At 40.4% G+C, this 19,579-nt stretch overlaps 1 protein-coding gene across 1 annotated transcript in view; it reads left to right on the top strand.

Annotated features, from left to right (window-relative positions):
- Positions 1-17,214, top strand: part of LOC121278253 (protein FAM162B-like) — a 76,134-nt gene extending 58,920 nt beyond the window's left edge. Inside the window, exons 3-4 of the mRNA XM_041188479.1 lie at positions 11,254-11,362; positions 15,732-17,214. Of these exons, the coding sequence (XP_041044413.1) occupies positions 11,254-11,362; positions 15,732-15,851 (229 nt within the window). The 3' untranslated portion in view covers positions 15,852-17,214. The remainder of the gene's footprint in view (positions 1-11,253; positions 11,363-15,731) is intronic.
- The last annotated feature ends 2,365 nt before the right edge of the window (positions 17,215-19,579 follow it).

Genomic DNA, 19,579 nt, shown 5'->3' with positions numbered 1-19,579 from the left:
TATGATCCATCTCAGCCTCCTGCATCACAGATGCCAGTCTTCAGCCAATTCGATTCACCCCACGTGATATCAAGAAATGGTTGAAGGCACTGAATAATGCAAAGGGTATGGGCCCTGACAATGTTCCGGCAATAGTACTGAAGACTTGTGCTCCAGAACTTGCTGCACCCCTAGCCAAGCTGTTCCAGTACAGCTACAACACTGGCATCTACCTGGCTATGTGGAAAATTGCCCAGGTATGGCCTGTACACAAAAAGCAGGACAAATCCAACCAGGCCAATTATCGCCCCATCAGTCTACTCTCCATCATCAGTAAGTGACGGAAGGGTTCATTAACAGTGTTATCAAGTGGGACTTACTCAGCAATAATCTGGTCACTGATGCTCAGTTTGGCTTCCACCAGGGCCACTCAGCTCATGACCTCATTACAGCCTTGGTTCAAACATGGACAAAAAAGCTGAACTCTGGAGGTGAGTGACTGCCCTTCTCATCATTTGACAATCATTTGACAGAGTGAGGCATGAAGGAGCCCTAGCGAAACTGGAGTCAGTGGGAATCAGGGGGAAAGCTCTCTGCTTGTTGGAGTCATACCTAGCACAAAGGAAGATAGTTGTAGTTGTTGAAGGTCAGTCTTCTCAGCTCCAGGACATCACTGCAGGAGTTCATCAGGGTACTGTCCTTAGCCCAACCATCTTCAGCTGCTTCATCAATGACCTTTCTTCCATCATAAGGTCACAAGTGGTGATGTTCACTGATGATTGCACAATGTTCAGCACCATTCGTGATTCCTCAGACACTGAAGCAGTCCATGTCCAATTGCAGCAAAACCTGGAGAATATGCAGGCTGGGGCTGAAAAGTGGCAAGTAACATTCACGCCACACAAGTGTCAGTGATCATCTCCAATAAGAGAGAATCCAACCATCACCCCTTGATGACCAATGGCATTACCATAACTGAATCATCCACTGTCAACATCCAGGGGGTTACCATTGGCCAGAACCTAAACTGGACTTGCCATATAAATGCTGTGGTTACAAGAGCGGGTCAGAGGCTGGGAATCGTGTGATGTGTAACTCACCTCCTGACTCCAAAGCCTGTCCACCATCTACAAGGCTCAAGTCAGGAGTGTGATGGAATGTTTGCTACTTGCCTGGATGAGCGCAGCTCCCATAACACTCAAGAAGCTTGACACTGTTCAGGGCAAACCCACTTGATTGGCACCCCATCAAAAACATTCACTCCCTCTGCCATCATCACACAGTGGCAGCAGATTGTACCATCTACAAGATGCACTGCAGGAATTCATCAAGGACCCTTCGACAGCACCTTCCAAACCCATGGCCACTACCATCTAGAAGGACAAGGGCAGCAGATAGATGGGAACCACCACCTGGAAGTTAATTGGTGAATCCAACCAGAGATCATGCTTTTTTGGATCTAGTAATGTGTAATAAGGCAGGTTTAATAAATGATCTCAGGGTAAAGGTTCCCCTAGGAAACTGTGACCATAATATGGTAAAATCTAGCATTCAGCTTGAGAGTGAGAAACTTGGGTCGGAAACAACTGTGCTAAACTTAAATAAGGGTAATTAAAATGGAATGAGGGCAGAGTTGACTGGAGTGGACTGGGAAAGGAGTTTAGCAGAAAAGACAGTTGATGAACAAAGGCAGATATTTAAGTAAATAGTTCATGATGCTCAACAAAGTTATATCCCAGTGAGGAAGAAGGATTCAAGGAAGGGGATAAACCAACCATGGTTAACCAAGGAAGTTAAGGATAGTATCAAATTGAATGAAAAAACATAAAATGTGGCAAAGATAAGTGGTAAGCCAGAGATTGGGAAAGTTTTAAAAACCAACAAAAGATGGCCAAAAAAATAATAAAGAGGGAGAAAATAAACTTTCAGGGTACACCAGCAAGTAATGTGAAAGTGGACAGTAAGAGCTTCTTTAAACATATAAAAAGGATGAGAGAGGTCAAAGTAAACATAGGCCCCTTAGAGAATGAGGCTGGGGAAATAATATTGGGGAGCCAGGAAATGGCAGAGCAGCTGAGTGAATATTTTGCTTCAGTCTTTACAGTAGAAGGTACTAATTGCTTTCCAAAAAGACTAAATAATCAAGGGGCAAAAAGTGGGGGTGGGGTAGGAAATAAGTACAACAACTATCGCTTGAGAAAAAGTACTCAGGAAACTAATGGGGTTAAAGGCCGATAAGTCCCCTGGACCTGATGGGTTGCATCCTAGGACATTAAAGGAAGTAGCTGCAGAGATAATGGATGCGCTGGTAGTAATCTTCCAAGGATCTTCAGATTCTGGAAAATTCCCAGAGGATTGGAGAACAGCCAATGTAACACCTTTATTCAAAAAGGAAGGGAGATAAAAAAAACAGATAAGTATAGACCAGTTAGCTTAACATCTGTCATTGGGAAAATGCTGGAGCCTATTATAAAGGAAGTAATAGCAGAGCATGTAGAAATACATAATCTAATCAAGCAGAGTCAGCATGGCTTCATGAAGGGGAAATCATGCCTAACAAATTTATCAGAATTCTTTGTGGAGGTAACAAGCTGGATAGATAAAGGGGAACCTGTAGACGAAATATATTTGGATTTCCAAAAGACTACTTAATAAGATGAGCCCATGGTAGTACATTCACATGGATAGAGGACTGGCTAACTCATGGAAGGCAGAGAGTTGGGATAAAGGGAGCATTTCCAGATGGCAACCTGTAGCTTGTGGAGTACCACAGGGATCAGTGCTGGGGCATTATTTACAATATATATTAATGACTTGGATGAGGGAATTGAATGTACTATCACCAAATTTGTGGATGACGCAAAAATAGTTGGGAAGGCAAATGGTAAGGATGACACAAGGAGCTTACAGAGGGATATAGACAGGTTAAGTGAGTGGGCAAAAACTTTGCAGATGGAATATAATGTGAGGAAAATGTGAAGTTACGTACATTGGTAAGAAGAATAGTGGAGCTTAATATTATTTAAATGGAGAAAGATTGCAGAAGGCTGCAGCACAGAGGGATCTGGAAGTCTTTGTGCATGAATCCCAAAAAGCTAGTATACAAGTTCAACAGGTAATAGGGAGGGCAATTGGAATGTTGGCCTTTATTTCAAAGGGAATGGAGTATAAAAATAGGGAAGCCTTGCTAAAACTATACCAGGCACTAGTTAGACCACACCTAGAATATGGTGAACAATTCTGGTCCCCTTATCTAAGGAAGGATGTACTGGCATTGAAGGCAGTCCAGAGAAGGTTCACTAGGTTGGTCCCAGGAATGGAGGGATTTTCTTATGAGGAGATGTTGAGTAGATTGGGCCTGTTTTCATTGGAATTTAGAAGAATGAAGGCAACCTTATTGAAACATAAGATCCTTAGGGGATTTGACAGAGTAGATGCTGAGAGGTTGTTTCTCCTATGGGAGAGTCTAGGACCAGAGGGCATAATCTCAGAATAAGGGGGTGCCCATTTAAAACAAGGATGAGGAGGAATCTCTTCTCTCAAAGAGTAGTCAATCTGTGGAATTCATCACCGCAGAAGGCTGTAGAGGTTGGGTTAAGTACATTCAGTGCTAAGATAGACAGATTTTTAATCAGTGAGGGATTGAAGGGCTATGGGGAAAAGGCAGGAAAGTGGAGTTGAGGGTGGTCAGATCAGCCATGATCTCATTGAATGACGGAACAGACTTGATGGGCCGAATGGCCTACTTCTGCTCCTATGTCTTATTGTCTTACGGTTATGGTCACATCCCATGAGTGAATAGAAAAAAAATAGGTCTCCCATTTCGTTTCCAGCAATTTGCCTGAAGACGTCCCACCTTGTTCCAATGGAAATGCTTAGGCCTTCAAATGTCACTTCCACCCTCAGCAGCTTGCTTTCTGGTCTGAGGAATTTCCTGGGGATTCCCAGGTGTCCCTTCTCTTCCCTGGCTACTTGCCTTCCTTTCACTTTCCCATGCAATATCCTTCTCGAGTTTGGGGGGATGACAGAAAAGAGCTTAGCTTATGGACTACACGTAATCGTCAGCCACTTCATTGCCTCTCTAGCTGTTTTAATGCTCTGGTCTTCAACATGGGTTCTAACTGCTAGAGGAAGAGAATCTCTAAATTCTTCCAGGGGAATTATTTCCCTAAGAGCTTCATACGTCAACTCTGTCTTTGCCATATCCAATGGTCAAAATTATTTTGTTTTACCCTCTCAAATTCATTTTAGGTCTGCCCAGGCTGTTTTCTTATGCTACAAAATTTATGCCTGTATGCCTTAGGGGCCAACTCATTTGCACTAAGAATAGTCTTTTTTACTGAATCATACTCTTACAGACACCTCTTCTGGCAACAATGCATAAACCGCATGAGCTTTAGCCATCAACCTAACTATAAGAACAATGTCCAGATTCCTTTTAGCCATTTCATAATAACGAATGCCTCTATATCCCTTTTCTCAAACTTTGGAAGGGCTTGTACAAATTTAAATATCTTTCCACTGGGCTTTGATTTGGAGGTGTATTTTACCTTATCAGAACCACCTTCTACATCTGATGCCTCTTTATTAAAGTCCAGTCTTTTAACCATTATTCCTTTTCTTGTTCCTTCTCTTTTGCCTCAAATTCCTGTTCCAGCTTCTTAAATGGTCTTTTTCTTTTGCCTCTAATTTGAGTTTTTCAGTTACTTGTTATGTTCAAGCACATTCGCACAATCAACTCACTGCCTCTGGTATCTCTTCCAATTTCAAATACTGTGCTATTATCTTAACCATGTCTGCTTTCCTCACCCCTACGGGTTAGACCATAAGACTTAGGAGCAGAAGTAGGTCATTTGGCCCATCACGTCTGCTCCACCATTCAATGAGATCATGGCTGATCTGATCATCCTCAACTCTACTTTCCTGCCTTTTCCCCGTACCCCTTGATTCCCTTACTGATCAAAAAAATGTCTATCTCAGAGTTGAATATACTTAATGACCCAGCCTCTATAGCCCTCTGTGTAAAGAATTCCACATATTGACTATCCACAGAAGAAATTCCTCCTCATTTGATTTAAATGGGTGCCCCCTTACTGAGATTATGCCCTTTGGTCTTAGACTCTCCCACAAGGGGAAACAGCATCTACCCTGTCATATCCCTTAAGAATCTTATATGTTTCAATAAGGTCACCCCTCATTCTCCTAAACTCCATTGAGTACAGGCCCAACCAACTCAACCTCTCCTCATAAGAAAATCCCTCCATTCCCAGGATCAACCTAGTGAACCTTCTCTGGACTGCCTGCAGTGCCAATATACCTTTCCTTAGATAAGGGGACCAAAACTGTTCACAGTATTCTGGGTGTGGTCTAACTAGTGCCTTGTATAATTTTAGCAAGACTTCCCTATTTTCCTACTCCATTTCCCTTGAAATAAAGGCCAACATTCCACTTGCCTTACCTATTAGCTACCAAATCTGTATACTAGCTTTTTTGAATTCATGCACAAGGACCCTCAAATCCCTCTGTGCTGCAGCTTTCTTCAGTTTTTCTTCATTTAAGTAATATTCAGCTCCTCTATTCTTTCTCCCAAAGTGCATGACCTCACACTTTCCCACACTATATTCCATCTGCTATGTTTTTGCCCACACACTTAACCTACATCCCTCTGTAGATTCTGTCATCCTTACCATTTGCCTTCCCACCTATTTTTGTGTCATCCGCAAACTTGATGTTAGTACATTCATTTCCTTCATCCAAGTCATTAATATATATTTTAAATAATTGTGGCCCCAGCACTGATCCCTGTGGCACTCCACTAGTTACAGGTTGCCATCCTGAAAATGCCCCCCCTTCTCCCCCTCGCATCCCCCAAATCCCAACTCTGTCTTCTATTAGTTAGCCAGTCCTCTATCCATGCTAAAATACTACCCCCAATGCCATGGGATCTTATCTTATTAAGTAGCCTTATGTGTGGTACCTTATCGAACGCCTTTTTGAAATCCAGATATATATACACATCTACTGGTTCCCCTTTATCTATCCTGCTTGATATCTCCTCAAAGAATTCTAATAAATTTGTCAGGCATGATTTCCCCTTCATGAAGCCATGCTGACTCTGCTTGATTATATTATGCATTTCTAAATGCTCTGTTATTACATCCTTTATAATAGGCTCCAGCATTTTCCCAATGACAGATGTTAAGCTAACTGGCCTATAGTTACCTGTTTTTTGTCTCCCTTCCTTTTTGAATAATGATGTTACATTGGCACTTTTCCAGAATCTAAAGATTCTTGGAAGATTACTACCAGTGCATCCATTATCTCTGCAGCTATTCCCTTTAATATCCTAGGATGCAATCCATCAGGTCCAGATGACTTATTGGCCTTTAGCCCCATTAGCTTCCCTGGAACTTTTTCTCTAGTGATAGTTATCGTATTTATTTTCTTCTCCCCCCCACTTTTGCCCTATGATTATTTAGTATTTTTGGTATGCTATTAGTGTCTTCTACCATGAAGGCTGATGCAAAGTATTTATTCATCTCCTCCGCCATTTCCCAGTTCTCCATTATTATTTTCCCAGTCTAATTCTCTGAGGGGCCTTTAGTGACTTTGGCCTCTCTCTTCCTTTTTATATATTTAAAGCCCTTACTGTCTGTTTTTATATTATTCTAGCTCTAGCTTATCTGCCAATTCCATTAGCTTACTCTTGGTTACTTTCTGTAAATCAGTCAAGGTTACATCTTCCATCTGTAAAAAGCCTTAGCAACCGCCAAAGCCATTTTGAATTCCAACCTGTATAACATACCTCACAGCAACTCCAATTCCTATGTCTAGTACCTCAGTACCTTCACGTACTCATTTATTTTAAGGATTCACAGATCCCACCGGATGTCAAGGATTTCCAATCCCACAAGAAATCCCATCTTATAACAAATCCTGGATGAGCCCCCACTTTATTATGATCCCAGCTGATGTTACTACTGGATGAGTCAGATCCCAGGGTGAAACTCGGCTTGATAGGTCCTATCTTTTATTTTTTGTTCAGAAACGTAGAGGACAGCTACTGAACAAAGTTGCAGGAGTCAGCTGATGAACTTTTAACAAAAGAATAAAACATTTATTAAACAAGATGAATGATATTACAACTTAAGATAAAAGCAAAATACTATGGATGCTGGAAACTCAAATAAAAACAGAAAATGCTGGAAAAATTCAGGTTTGGCAGCATCTGTGAAGAGAGAAACTGAGCTAACATTTTGAGTCCATATGACTCTTCTTCAAAGCTAAAGAGAAGGAGTAATGTGATGAATATTATACTGCTTAAGAGGAGGTGGAGCAAATTGGAAGGCCAGGGATAGTTGGAAGCTCAGAAGATGTTAGCAAAGGTGTCATGGACACAAGACAAAAGAAGTGCTAATGGTAGCCATTAGCAGGGCCATCTGTCACTTGTTTCTATGTTGTGCTTTCACAGAATGCTGACCCTTGTTCTGCTATTAACACATTCTGCTATCTTACCTTTATGCCACTATCAGCACCTTCTTTAGTCTTCAATACTACCATTAACACTCCCTTTGTCCTGTGTCCATGGCATCTTTGTTAATCTCTCGAGCTCCCACCTATCCCTGACATTCTATTTTGCTCCACCTGCTCTTAAACAGTATAATATCCATCACATTTCTTCTCTTTAGCTATGAAGAAGTCATATGGACTTGAAACGTTAATATTTCTCTCTCTAACGATGCTGCCAGATCTGCTGAGCTTTTCCAGCATTTTCTGTTTTTATTAACTATATTACTATACTCCTTCACCCACAAATATACCTTTGCAGATATATAGATTCATAAGGATAACACAAATTACAAAAGCTATTTTATACACTAATGTTCACAGGAAGTATACAGCCATGTAAACCAATAGGTGAACTGTGGTCAGACACACCATATTCTGAAACAAAGTGACAGATGCCACACCAAAGAGATGCTGTGGATCTCTCATCAACTCCCTCTCCAGATACTTGTCACACTTTGATCCAAGCGGTCTCACTGAACACCATTTTTCACATTGGGTTTTCCAATCTCCACCCTCAGAAAAACTTGCTTTGAAATCTTCTTCCAAACAACGCTTTCTCTCGGACACCTTCCACAAGAGTCCACCTCGAGGGTTTCAATCTCTACTTCCGATGTTCCTCTCCCCTGGATCACTACATGCATTAAAGCTTCACTTTCATATACACTCTCAGATACTCAGCTATGCCAACAGAACACCACTGCCTCACGTGCCTATAGTAAGGAGTCACCAACCTTGGCCGTCTCCTCGGATCTCTGGCTTCTCGCAAACCCACTTTTGTCTTGATTCTGCTCCCTGCCGTTTCCTCTCCTCCTTACTTTAACTTCACTGAACAAAATCTGTTCCGGATTCCCTGTCCCTTGACTTCACTGATGTTTTGGGACCTTTTCCTGTCCCCACTCCCTGGGACTTTTCTTCTGGGAAATTTGCTCTCTGAAGTTCTTGTCCCTGTCACCTCTGTGCCTCTCTGGAGAATGGTGCTTGTATTCTGGCTCATCCAATCTTTTTCTCTCTTGTTCAATTTTGCTTTAATTTCTTCTGTGCAGGTGCAGGACTTACATTACATCTAAAAAAATGAAAAAAAAACTGCGCACGTGCACAGGGCTGTTTACCATTTTTGCAACGAGGATCCTGACTAACTGCGTATGTGCGGCCATTTTCTGCCCTCAACATGTGCAGAGCCCAAGGATTGTAAAAAAGAACAATCTGCGCATGTGCAGCCATTCCAGGGCTAGCACATGTGCAGAAACCACTGAAGCCTATTGGGATTTGAAGGCTCTAAGAGCCTGAATTTCATTTTTAAAAGGCAAGTTTCCCTTTATTCCTTTTTTCAGGCTTGCAACAATAACTCTCCCTGGCAACAGTCTGAGATCAAGCCAATTGGTTTGCTTCCTTGATGTCACATTTGATCTCGAGATGAGCTTCCAACCTCATTCATGTCATCATTATTTTCACCTCTGTAACTTTGCCTCTGTCTCAGACAATCTGCTGCTAAAACCCTCATCGAGGACTTCATTACCTCTAGACTTAAATGTTTCGATGTGCTCTTGGCTGGTCTCCCACATCAACTCGAGTTCATCCAAAACTTTGCTGCCTTTGTCTTAACTCAGAGCGGGTCCCATTCTTCTTTCACCCCTGTGCTTGTTGACTTATGTTGGCTTCCAGCCAAACAATGTCGACTTTAAGATTCTCACCCTTGTTTTCAAATTCCTCTTTGACCTTGCCCCCCCTATTTCTGTAATCTCCTCCAACCATACGAGATGCCTACATTCATCTAATTCTAGCCTCTTCTGCATTCCCAATTATAAATCCTCCACTATTGGTGGCCATGCCTTTGGTTGCCTAGGCCCAAGCTCTGGAATTCCCTCTCTAGACTGCTCCACCTTACTTGCCTTCTTTAAGACATTCCTTAAAACTTACCTCTTCAACCATGTTTTTGGTCATCTGAATATCTCATGATGTGGCTTGGTATCATACTTTGTTTTCTAATCCTGCTGGGGACTTTCATTACATTAAAGACGCTATATAAGTATAAATTGCTATTGAAAAACAGGACAGCTAATCACATACAGAAAGATTCAATAGACAGGAATGAGATAAATAACCAGTTAATTTGTTTTTGCTGGTGCTGATTGAGGAATTTTGGCTAAAAGAGAAGGATACCACCCTTTGTTCTCCTCTTCAAATAGTGAACTTTGAAATGGTGAACAATGAGCTTTTTGCATCCATTGGTTATAGCTTGCCTGACCATACATCTCATTCAAAAGATAGCAAATGCAATGAAGAAATGTATTGCTGAGAGCATTAAAATGTTAATCAAGATAATATGCTCAACTCATGGACTGGAGCTTGAAGTCATGACCTCCTGACTCAGGGTTAAAGTTCTATCAACTGAACCAAATTGATCTGTGTTAAGTTCTGATGCAGAGTGATATTGAGGATGCTACAATGTGGTTATATTCTAAAGGACCTGCTAACTATGTAGCTGTCTGGTCTGGTACTACAAATAACTACACATTATCAAATGGGGAAATAAAAATTAGAAAAAAAAATTGTTCCATCTACTGTCTGCTACCCAGAAAGCTTTGCTTCTCATGCATATATACATGCATGTGCATACGTGAGGGGGTTAAAGTTAATATTACTAACTTAATAAAGTTAAGTAAGCAAAAAAGAATGGGCATGTTTGAATCTCAAAATTCTGGTTGGTCAACTTTTATTGCACTTAGGTTTGGTCTCAAGTTGGTTCTTTGTTGGAAACAACTTCTTGTAAACACTGTTCAAGTTAAGATAATGGAAAATAAAGTTTAGATTTATGAAGTGCAAAATTCCATTTCCTTGCAATAAACAGTGGATGGAAAAATGTAAAATATTTGGCACTCTATGATAGTTGTTATGAGTTACAAGTACACTTAATTTCTAGAACCTTAATCTCACCTATAGCAACAAAAAGATCAGCTCAAGCTTGTCCTCATTAAGCATGTACACCTTTGAGCAGGCATCACTGGATAACAATCAGGAATGGGAACCTGGTCTCATTTTTCCCTTCCTAACCAGACACATTGGGGTCAGTTATTGCATTTCTACAGTTCTGACTAAGATCAACTAACTTAGGGCAGACCAGAGGTCAAGCCTAACATCCACATGGCTTGTATGGCTCAGCCACTTACAGCATTATCAATTAAGGAAGCCTACACTTGTCATGTCTTTAACAGATATATAATGTCATGTAATTGCAGATATCCTACTTTGCCAAGCACTCAAGAGAAAATGAATACTTAAGTAAAAGAGAAAGGGGAAGAAGCATGCTATTGACATCAGTATTAAGCTCTGTTAGTATGATAGCAACTGATTTCTTGTGGCATGAGCAAGGTTGCATTTTATTGCTCTTCCCTAGTTCCCCAGATGCTAGGTGTTGGTCTTCTCCTGCAGGGCTTGCTGTAATGGTGCTCTCACTATGGTGGTGGGATCAAATTTCAGGATTCTGATTCAGTAACATTGAAGGAATGGTATTGTATGTCTGAGTAAGAGCGGAAACTGATTTGGAGAACTTGGAAATGATAGCAGCAGTCACACAATGTTGCTCTTGTCCTTTTAGTAGATGACTTGGGGAGGGAAGGGCTGTTTAAGCAACTTTGGCAAGATGCTGTAGCATCAAAATGTAACTTAATGTCTATAATTTTGATTTTTTGCCTTTGCTGTTGTCAGGTTTGAAATGCTGAATGCAGCGAGAAACAGGGCGCGAGTCAAAACTTGCTACATTATGATTGGTTTGACTATTGTGGCCTGTTTTGCTATGATTGCATCTGGAAAACAGGTATGGAAAAATAAGCATTATTTCATGGTAAACTACTGAAAAAATAATTTGTGCCTGGGCATTTGTAAACTTTGCTAATCATCAAAACAGAATAGTTATTGCACAGAATGACCTCTTCTGTGCTTCGAGTCTGTGTCAGCTCTCTGTAGGAGCAATTTACCTTGTGCCACTCCCCGTAGTTCTGCACATTCTGCCTTTTCAGATAACACTCCAATGCCCTCTTGAATGCATTGATTGTTAATGTACAGAATTCTGGTGAGTTCATTTCCTCAGTCCTCCAATATGAAGACGATTATCAGATTTACGTTCATGACCTTAGGGTTACTAATCCAGCACTAACAGTCTAAATCTCACCGTTGCAAATTATGAAATCAAATTCCATAACATAGGGTAATTCTAGGACTGGCACCAGAGACCTTGGCCAGGATTTTGACGTCGGCGTGTGGGGGGCGGGGCCCAGCAAGCTGACATGTAAAATGACGCACGATGTTGGGCGTGTGTCCCGACATCACCGCGTGCCATTTCAATCTTTCATTCAGCAGATGCTCGGCGGCTGCGCGTTCGCCAAACTGTCAAAGGCCTGTTAAGGCCATTAGGAAACTAATTTAGATAATTAACAGAGCTGCCCATCCAACCTTAAGGTTGGCGGGCAAGCGAAGAGCCCAAGCGGCCTTCGCATTTTTCAATAAACCTCATCCATGGGTGGGGTGAGGTTTCCTGAAGGTTTTATTAAATAAAAAAATATTTTTTTCACAATTCATAAACATGTCCCAGCTCATGTGACTCTGTCACAAGGGCACATCTTAAAAAAAAATGTTAATCTTTATTCATTTAAAACCTTCAATATGGATTTAATCTCCAAGGCAGCTCTGTGCCTCGGAGATTTTTATGCTCTTTCACGCGCAGGCCTCGACTCTCCCTCCTTCCCCTGCCTGCACAGGTAGTGCTGAGCATTACCGGCCATACATCACGCTAGGCAAGTCTTAATTAGCCCGCTCACGTAAAATGTCGACGCGCAGCCAATTGGCTCAGCACCCGCTCTTGACCGGCCCACCCAACAGGCAGAAAATTCTGCCCCTTGACAATGAAAGCTGTCAGATTCTTGTGAAAACCCAGTTGATTCACAAATGTCCTTCAGAGAAAGGAACCTGCGTGTATCGCCTGGGTTTGGCCATTGTGACTCAAACTAATTGCACGGTTGAATCTTTATGGCCATTAATGTGGCCCAGCAAGCCACTCAGTTGCAAAAACAAGTGTCAGGACATTGAGAGATGATATTCAGTGTAGCTGTGCCATCAGTCATAACCGGAGAACAAATTTTAAAAAAGCGATAAAACATTTGCAACAATATTTTCCATTTAAAAGTTAGATTGGGGTTATTTTCCTCATTCAGGAAAAGATTTACCTCATTGGTAAATCAGTTTGGATGTTTGTTATGCAACCGCCTTTCAAGAAAACAGGGTAGTATGTATAAGGGCAGTGCAGCACATATCAGCAATTTTTCACCCTCAGTTAAGTTCAAAATTAGCAATAGGTTACTTGTACAATGGTATGCACTTTAGTAGGTATCATAATAGCCACAATGGTGGGAAACCTGAACTCAGCAGGACCATTTGAAATTAGGGCCTAGTTCGAACAGACCCCATTTTTGCTGTTCCAAGGGCCTTAACCCGCAGTGTGGGAGTCGTGAATTTACGGAGGAGACTTAAACACTCCTGAAGGTTGGGTAAGGTCTGTTAAGTGTCATGAGTTGAAATTATTTAAATTCCCAGCCCTTTAAATATGAAAAGGAACAAGCTGCATCTGTCAGCGTAAAAAGTAAACAAAAATACATTACTGGTATGGATTGATTGACAGGCCATCCGGTGGACAAAAATTACCTTCTGTTCCTGTAGTTTTAATAGACTTCATTGCTGAAATTTACTAAGTGATATTATTATAGCTGAGCCATTATATATAACTCTTGGTTGAACTCCATTCACCTCAGGTGGGAGGGCAGGGAGTTAGGCTAAGTTCATATTTTGATTGACAGTGTTAAGAGGCTATTAAAGGATTAATTGTCTTGAATGTGGTTACTGAATAGAGGTTTGTTTTTAGTAACAGATTGACTCCTTGAGAGAATTTAAAATCTTTGAGTGGGTCTCATGGAAGAAAGTTTTTTTTTAATGTATCCAGTATATATGAGTGAGAGCTCTCAGATTGTTAGAAGCTCATTTTTTTCCATCTTCACATGGCTCCCGAGAGTCAGCCCATAGTGGATACTGGATGAGTGGTTATGGAGGGGGCATGGGTATGAGTAACCATGGAAGTCACATCAAGAGGTATGAGCTGACATCAAAGTGGTGGGGGATGAGGGGGCATGGATGTGAGGGATGAGGACTAGAGGGCCTAACAGTCTTTTATGAAATTAAGCCAAAGTTTCAGCGAACAGAGATGAGCCTTCTAACCAGCCCGCCTCAGCACTCGCTCGAATCAGTGGCTGCCTCTGAACTACCTCAGGAAGCAGCAGACCTGATTCAATCACACCCCCTCGGAGACAGTGGCACACCAGTAATGTCACTGGACTAGTAATCCAGAGACCTAGGCTAATGTTCTGGGATCAAGGATTCAAATCCTACCATGGCAGCTGGTGGAATCTAAATTCAATAACTTGGAATTGCAAAACTAGTCTTGGTGATCGTGAAACCATTGTTGATCGTTATAAAAACCCTTTTGGTTCGCTGATGTCCTTTATGGAAGGAAAGCTGCCATCGTTACCGGGCCTAGCCTACATGTGACTCCAGACCCACAGTAATGTGGTTGACTGTTAATTGCTCTAGAACTGAGTGGCTTGCCATACCATTTCAGAGAGCAATTAGGGATGGTCAACAAATGCTGGCTTTGCCAGCAATGCCTACATCCCATGAAAGAAAATAGAATGTAGGGCCGTTTCTACAGAGACGGATTTGCCAAGTTGGGGAATTTCCCGACTCGTGCTTCCCGCCTTCATGACGAAAATCCAACCCCCACACAGTCACAGAACAGGGCTGACAGGGGGTCAAAACTAGAGCAGGAGGTGGCTAAGACTGCTGAGTAGTTGGTTCAATGTTGGAGACAAACAATTATTTGAGCTCTTTCTGCATGATATCAGAAACGTAAATGATGAGTAAAGGGAGATGGAGTGAGAGGACCATTTCTTAGATAATGCTGGAAAAATAGAATGTGTCAATAAATATTTTAAAATAAAAGGCCCTGAAATATTTTTAAAATGTACAATCATTTATGCTTCAAAGAAAATTTTGATTTGTTTTAACAGAGGAATTAATCCATTTAAATTAAATGAGTTAATGCCTCAATTAAAATAGTTGAGCAAGAAATTTAATAAAAATGCATTAAGCATTCATACATAACCTTGTGGTGTCATCTTAAGGCAGCATAGACAAAATACCTCACTTTGAGCAATATATTAACAGAACATAGAGTCTAAGTAGTAGTAGACTACGCAGCCCCTCAAACCTGCTACTCCATCTAATAAGATAATGGCTGATCCTTAAACCCATTTCCATTTTTAGACTAATCACAATATTCCTTCGTTCCCTCAGAGATCAAAGATCAATCTCTGTCTATCTCAGCCTTGAATATACTCCGATGAGCATCCATAGCCCTCTGAGCCAGAGAATTCCAAAGATTCACAACATAAGAAATTTCTCATCTTATTCTGAAGTAGCTGTTCTCTTATCCTGAGACTATGCCACCTAGTTCTAGACTCTCCCATCAGGGAGAAACAGCCTCTCAGCATCTGCCCTGTCAAGCCCTCTTTGAATCTGATGTTTCAATGAGATCACCTCTCATTCTTCAAAACTCCAGAGTAAAAGCTCATTCTGCTCACTTCTCATAAGACAGCCCTCTCATTAGAAATCAGTCCAGTGAACCTTCACTGCACTCTCTTTCTAAGGTAAGTATATCCTTCCTTAGAAACAGAGACCAAAACTGAACACAATACTGCAGATGGGGTTTCATCAAAGCCCTGTACAACTGAGGCAAGACCTCCTTACTCACGTACTAAACTCCCTTGCAATAAAGGCCAAAGAGCCATTTACTTTCCCAATTGTCTGCTGCACCTGCATGTTAACTTTGTGAATCCTGTACAAAGCACCCAAATCCCTCCGACCACATTTAATAGTTTCACACTACTTAAAATATTTTATCTTTCTATTCTTTTCCCCAAAATAAACAATCTCACATTTCTCCACATAGGGCCAATAAATTGTTGCAGTTGACCTTGGGTTTAAAGATTCTTGCATTGGCAATCCTTGAAATAAGTTCAATTAGTATCTGAATGGCATTATTAGATGCTTTCATCTCATCCTATATTTTTTGCACTTCCCAGGCTGCTGAACGGCATGAATCGCTCGCCAGCTGGAATCGAGCAAAAAAGGCGAAATGGAAAGAAGAAGCTCTGCGTGAGCAGGCAGCTGCAATGGCTATTACTGATACTAAATCACGATAACCTCAAGCCATACAACCAAAACATTCAGCTTTCTCACACAAGGTTTTCTCTCTTTGTGGGCATTGGAATTACGACAAAGACTCATCCAGACAAGATTAAGTTCTCAATCTCAGTAAAGAGAATGCTGCTAGTTCTAGGTGGCATAAAAAAACTGTAAAAATTGTGCACTGAAAGAAGCTAAGCAAATCAGTGGGGCAATATACAGATGCAATGTTTTACCTTATACTAGTCATATTTGGATTATTTTACTTTGATATTGTTTTATAATAGCAATGTTCAAACTTCATATTCAAAAAGACCAAAGGGTGAAGTCAATATGTTTCCATTTTTAGGAACAAACCAGTGATATGGCTCCTGGCTTTACAACATTAGTTTTAATAAAGGGATATGCACCCAGATCATCCTACCTTGTTCCTTCTCTTTGTTGATGTTGACTGACCTGCTGAATGTTTCCAGCGTTGTTTTCATGTTGGTATCAACACCACAGCAATATCTAATAGTATTTTTTTTAGCATAAGCAGCTTACTCCTTATTTATAATTAGAATGAACAGATAAACAGACTTCTAGAAAAAACCCTCAACAGCAAGAGGAGCTTAAATCAGCAACTTGTGGATAAGGCACACCCTATGCTTTGTAACTTCTGTTGAAAACAACAGTTATTTAGCTCTCTATGTCAGGCGTAACAACTTTTAAGGAATCACTGATTCCATTAATAGACGATTTAAAACAGTATTTTGAAAGAGGCAAAGCACAAACCAGCTACTGCATCTTGAATAGTTTTTTTTAGAAAATCATTCAATCACTTTTGTTGTAACCAATGAAATTGTCAGGCATGACAGCACAAATTCCAATTCCTTTCTAATATCTGCCACGGAAGTGACTAAAGAAAAAAACTTGTAATGGATGATGGTACATTCAAGTCATTTGTGCTTTTGTCATATCAGACACAATTAAAGCATGTAAAGTGCATTATTTTTCAGATTACTATTTTATCCTGTCCTTAAACTTTATCTAGATTGTAGATTTTCTAATCTTTACTCATGTTTCATCCCCATTATTTATAGTTGCAACAATTCTTGGTAGTTTTCTCTACAGCCTCCCCAATACAGCAAAACCTTTTATAAAGCATGACAATCAGAATTCAAAGTATCCTGAGTGTAATCTGATGAAAACATAAAACCTTAGAATTTTTTTTTAAAGATTTATAATCTAGCTCTTTTAATTGCTTTGTTGCATTAGCCAATCAGTAAAAGGTAGTCTCATTGACAATGCCAATTCTACTGTTCCCAATGCTGTTGGATTAATTTTATACTGTCATTTTCCCCATGTAACTTGTGTCAATATTAAATTTTATTTGCCATTTATCTGCTTCATAATTGCCCAACACTTTTGCAATCTTTTCATTTTAATTAATTTCACTGTTGCAAATTTGACTGGTTTAAAATATGTTGGACATTGAGTGAAAATAGAGCAGCTTCCAGTAAGAAAGAAAATATGCTTGGTAAAGAGGTATTAGAAAGGCTGTTTGCACTTAAAAGTTGATAAACCATCAGGTCCAGATGAGATAAATCTGAGGGAAGGGTGGAAATTGTTGTGGAGGCACTGGCCACAATCTTGCAATTCTCCTTAGATACAGGAGTGTATCCAAAGAACTGGAAAATTGCAAACATTACACTCTTGTTCAGAAAATGGTGCAATCATAAATCCAGCAACTACAAACCAATCAATCAGTTTAACCTTGGTGGTGGGCTAAGTTTTTAGAAACGATAAACTGGAACATTAATTCATCCACATTTGCCCATATGCTAAAGAAAGCTAGCACCTTTTAAAAAAAAGGCAAATTGTGTTTAACTAACTTGAGTTTTAGATGAGGTAAGAAAAGGTTGATGAGGGTAATGCAGTTTATGTGGTATACATGATCTTTCAAAAGGGTTTGATAAAACAGGTTTGTCAGCAAAGTTAAAGTCCATGGAATATAAGGGACAGTGGCAGCATGGATATGGTGTTGGTTGTGTGACAGGAAACAGTAGTGGTTAACTGTTGTTTTTTGGGCTGGAGGAAGTTATACAGTGGGGTCCCCCAGGGGTCAGTACTAGAATCACTTTTAAAAAATCTATATTAACCAAAAGTTGGGCACAATTTCAAAATTTGCAGGTGACTAAAACATGGAAGTATCGTGAATTGTTGAAGATAGACTTCAACAGGGCATAAACAGGCTGGCAGAATGGCAAATGAAATTTAATGCAGATGCTTGAATTGGTAGGAAGAATGAGGAATGGCAATTATAAACTAAAGGGTACAAATCTAAAAGGGGTGCAGGACTTCAGAAATATAAGCATGGAGTACAAAAGCAAGGTGGTTATGGTGAGCCTTTATAAAGCATGGGCCCCACCTGAACTGGAGTTGCATGTCCAATTCTGAGCACAACACTTTAGGAAGGATATGAAAGCATTAGTGAGGGTGCAGAAAAGACAAGAATGGTTTCAGGGATGAGGGACTTTAGTTATGTGGGTATAGGAGACTGGGGTTGTTTTCCTTAGAGGAGATTTGATAGGTGTTCAAAATCATGAATGGTCTGGGCAGAGACAGGGAAAAACAGTTCCCATTAATTGAAGAGTCAGGAACCAGAGGACACCAATTTAAGGTGAACGGTAGAAGAATTTATTTTTACACAGTGAGGCGTTAGGATCTGGAATGCACAGCCTAAGAGTGTGATGAAGGCAGATTCAAACTAGCTGAGTTGTTCTTGCAGAGAGCCGGCAGGGACACGACAGGTCGATTAGCCTACCAATGTAGAATTCTAGTCATTTTCAGTGTAAGCAGATTTTCTTTCCATAAAAAAAGTGTACAAAAATTAATAGGGAACCAATTGATTTATCAAAACATTATTTCACCTCAGCGAACTGGGTTTGAATGCAGTCCAGAGCGTTAGGATGCATTTAGCAGTCTTTTTAGCTTAGGAAAATTTCTTGTGGGCAGTAATCAAATTCATCCACAATCCAGCAAGGAACAGAAACCACAACATCGGATGCTGAAAAAAATAACATAACCCTTTAGATGTTGGTACTACAGCATAACACTTGGGTTGTGTAAAGGGAGAAGAAATGTAATCGTAACATACGTAGCAATGCAGAATGCAAAAACTGCATAAAGGAAGATGTGTACAATTACAAAGAAATCATTACCAAAGATTTGGTAAGTCTCACCAGATTGTAGATTCACTCTGCTCCAGGACTTAAGTACGAGCTGATATATCCACAAAGTAAAGGGAGATTGCTGCACACTTGGGGGTGGAATTTTTCCAAGATGAGACATTAAACTGAGGTGCCATCTGACTGGACATAAAAGATCCCATTGCACTATTCAAAGAGCAAGGATGTGTGTCCTTGCTAACATTCCTCACCAACAGCAAAAACAGGTTAACTGTTTATTCCATTTGCTGTTCATGGGTCTTCCCTGTATGCAAATTGGCTGTCACAATGAAGAAATAAATTAGCAGCTTAAAAAAATGAACTAATTGCAAAGTGCTTGGATAGCCTCAGAATGCGACATGTTATTAAATGTAAGTCCTTTAAAGACAACAAATTAACAATTCAGAAGTGCTGAGGAAAAAACCTGTCAAAGAGCAAGGTTGTCTTTTCTGTCACGTGCTATCTCAGATGCAAATTCAGAAGAGGAACTTCAGATGCCAATCTATTTTTGATTCTTTTACATGTTTGTTGGATAA

The sequence above is a fragment of the Carcharodon carcharias genome, chromosome 5 (assembly GCF_017639515.1).
Source record: "Carcharodon carcharias isolate sCarCar2 chromosome 5, sCarCar2.pri, whole genome shotgun sequence".
Lineage (NCBI taxonomy): Eukaryota > Metazoa > Chordata > Chondrichthyes > Lamniformes > Lamnidae > Carcharodon > Carcharodon carcharias.
The sequence above is the reverse complement of the archived record's forward strand: the minus strand, read 5'-3'. Positions and strand labels throughout refer to the sequence as shown.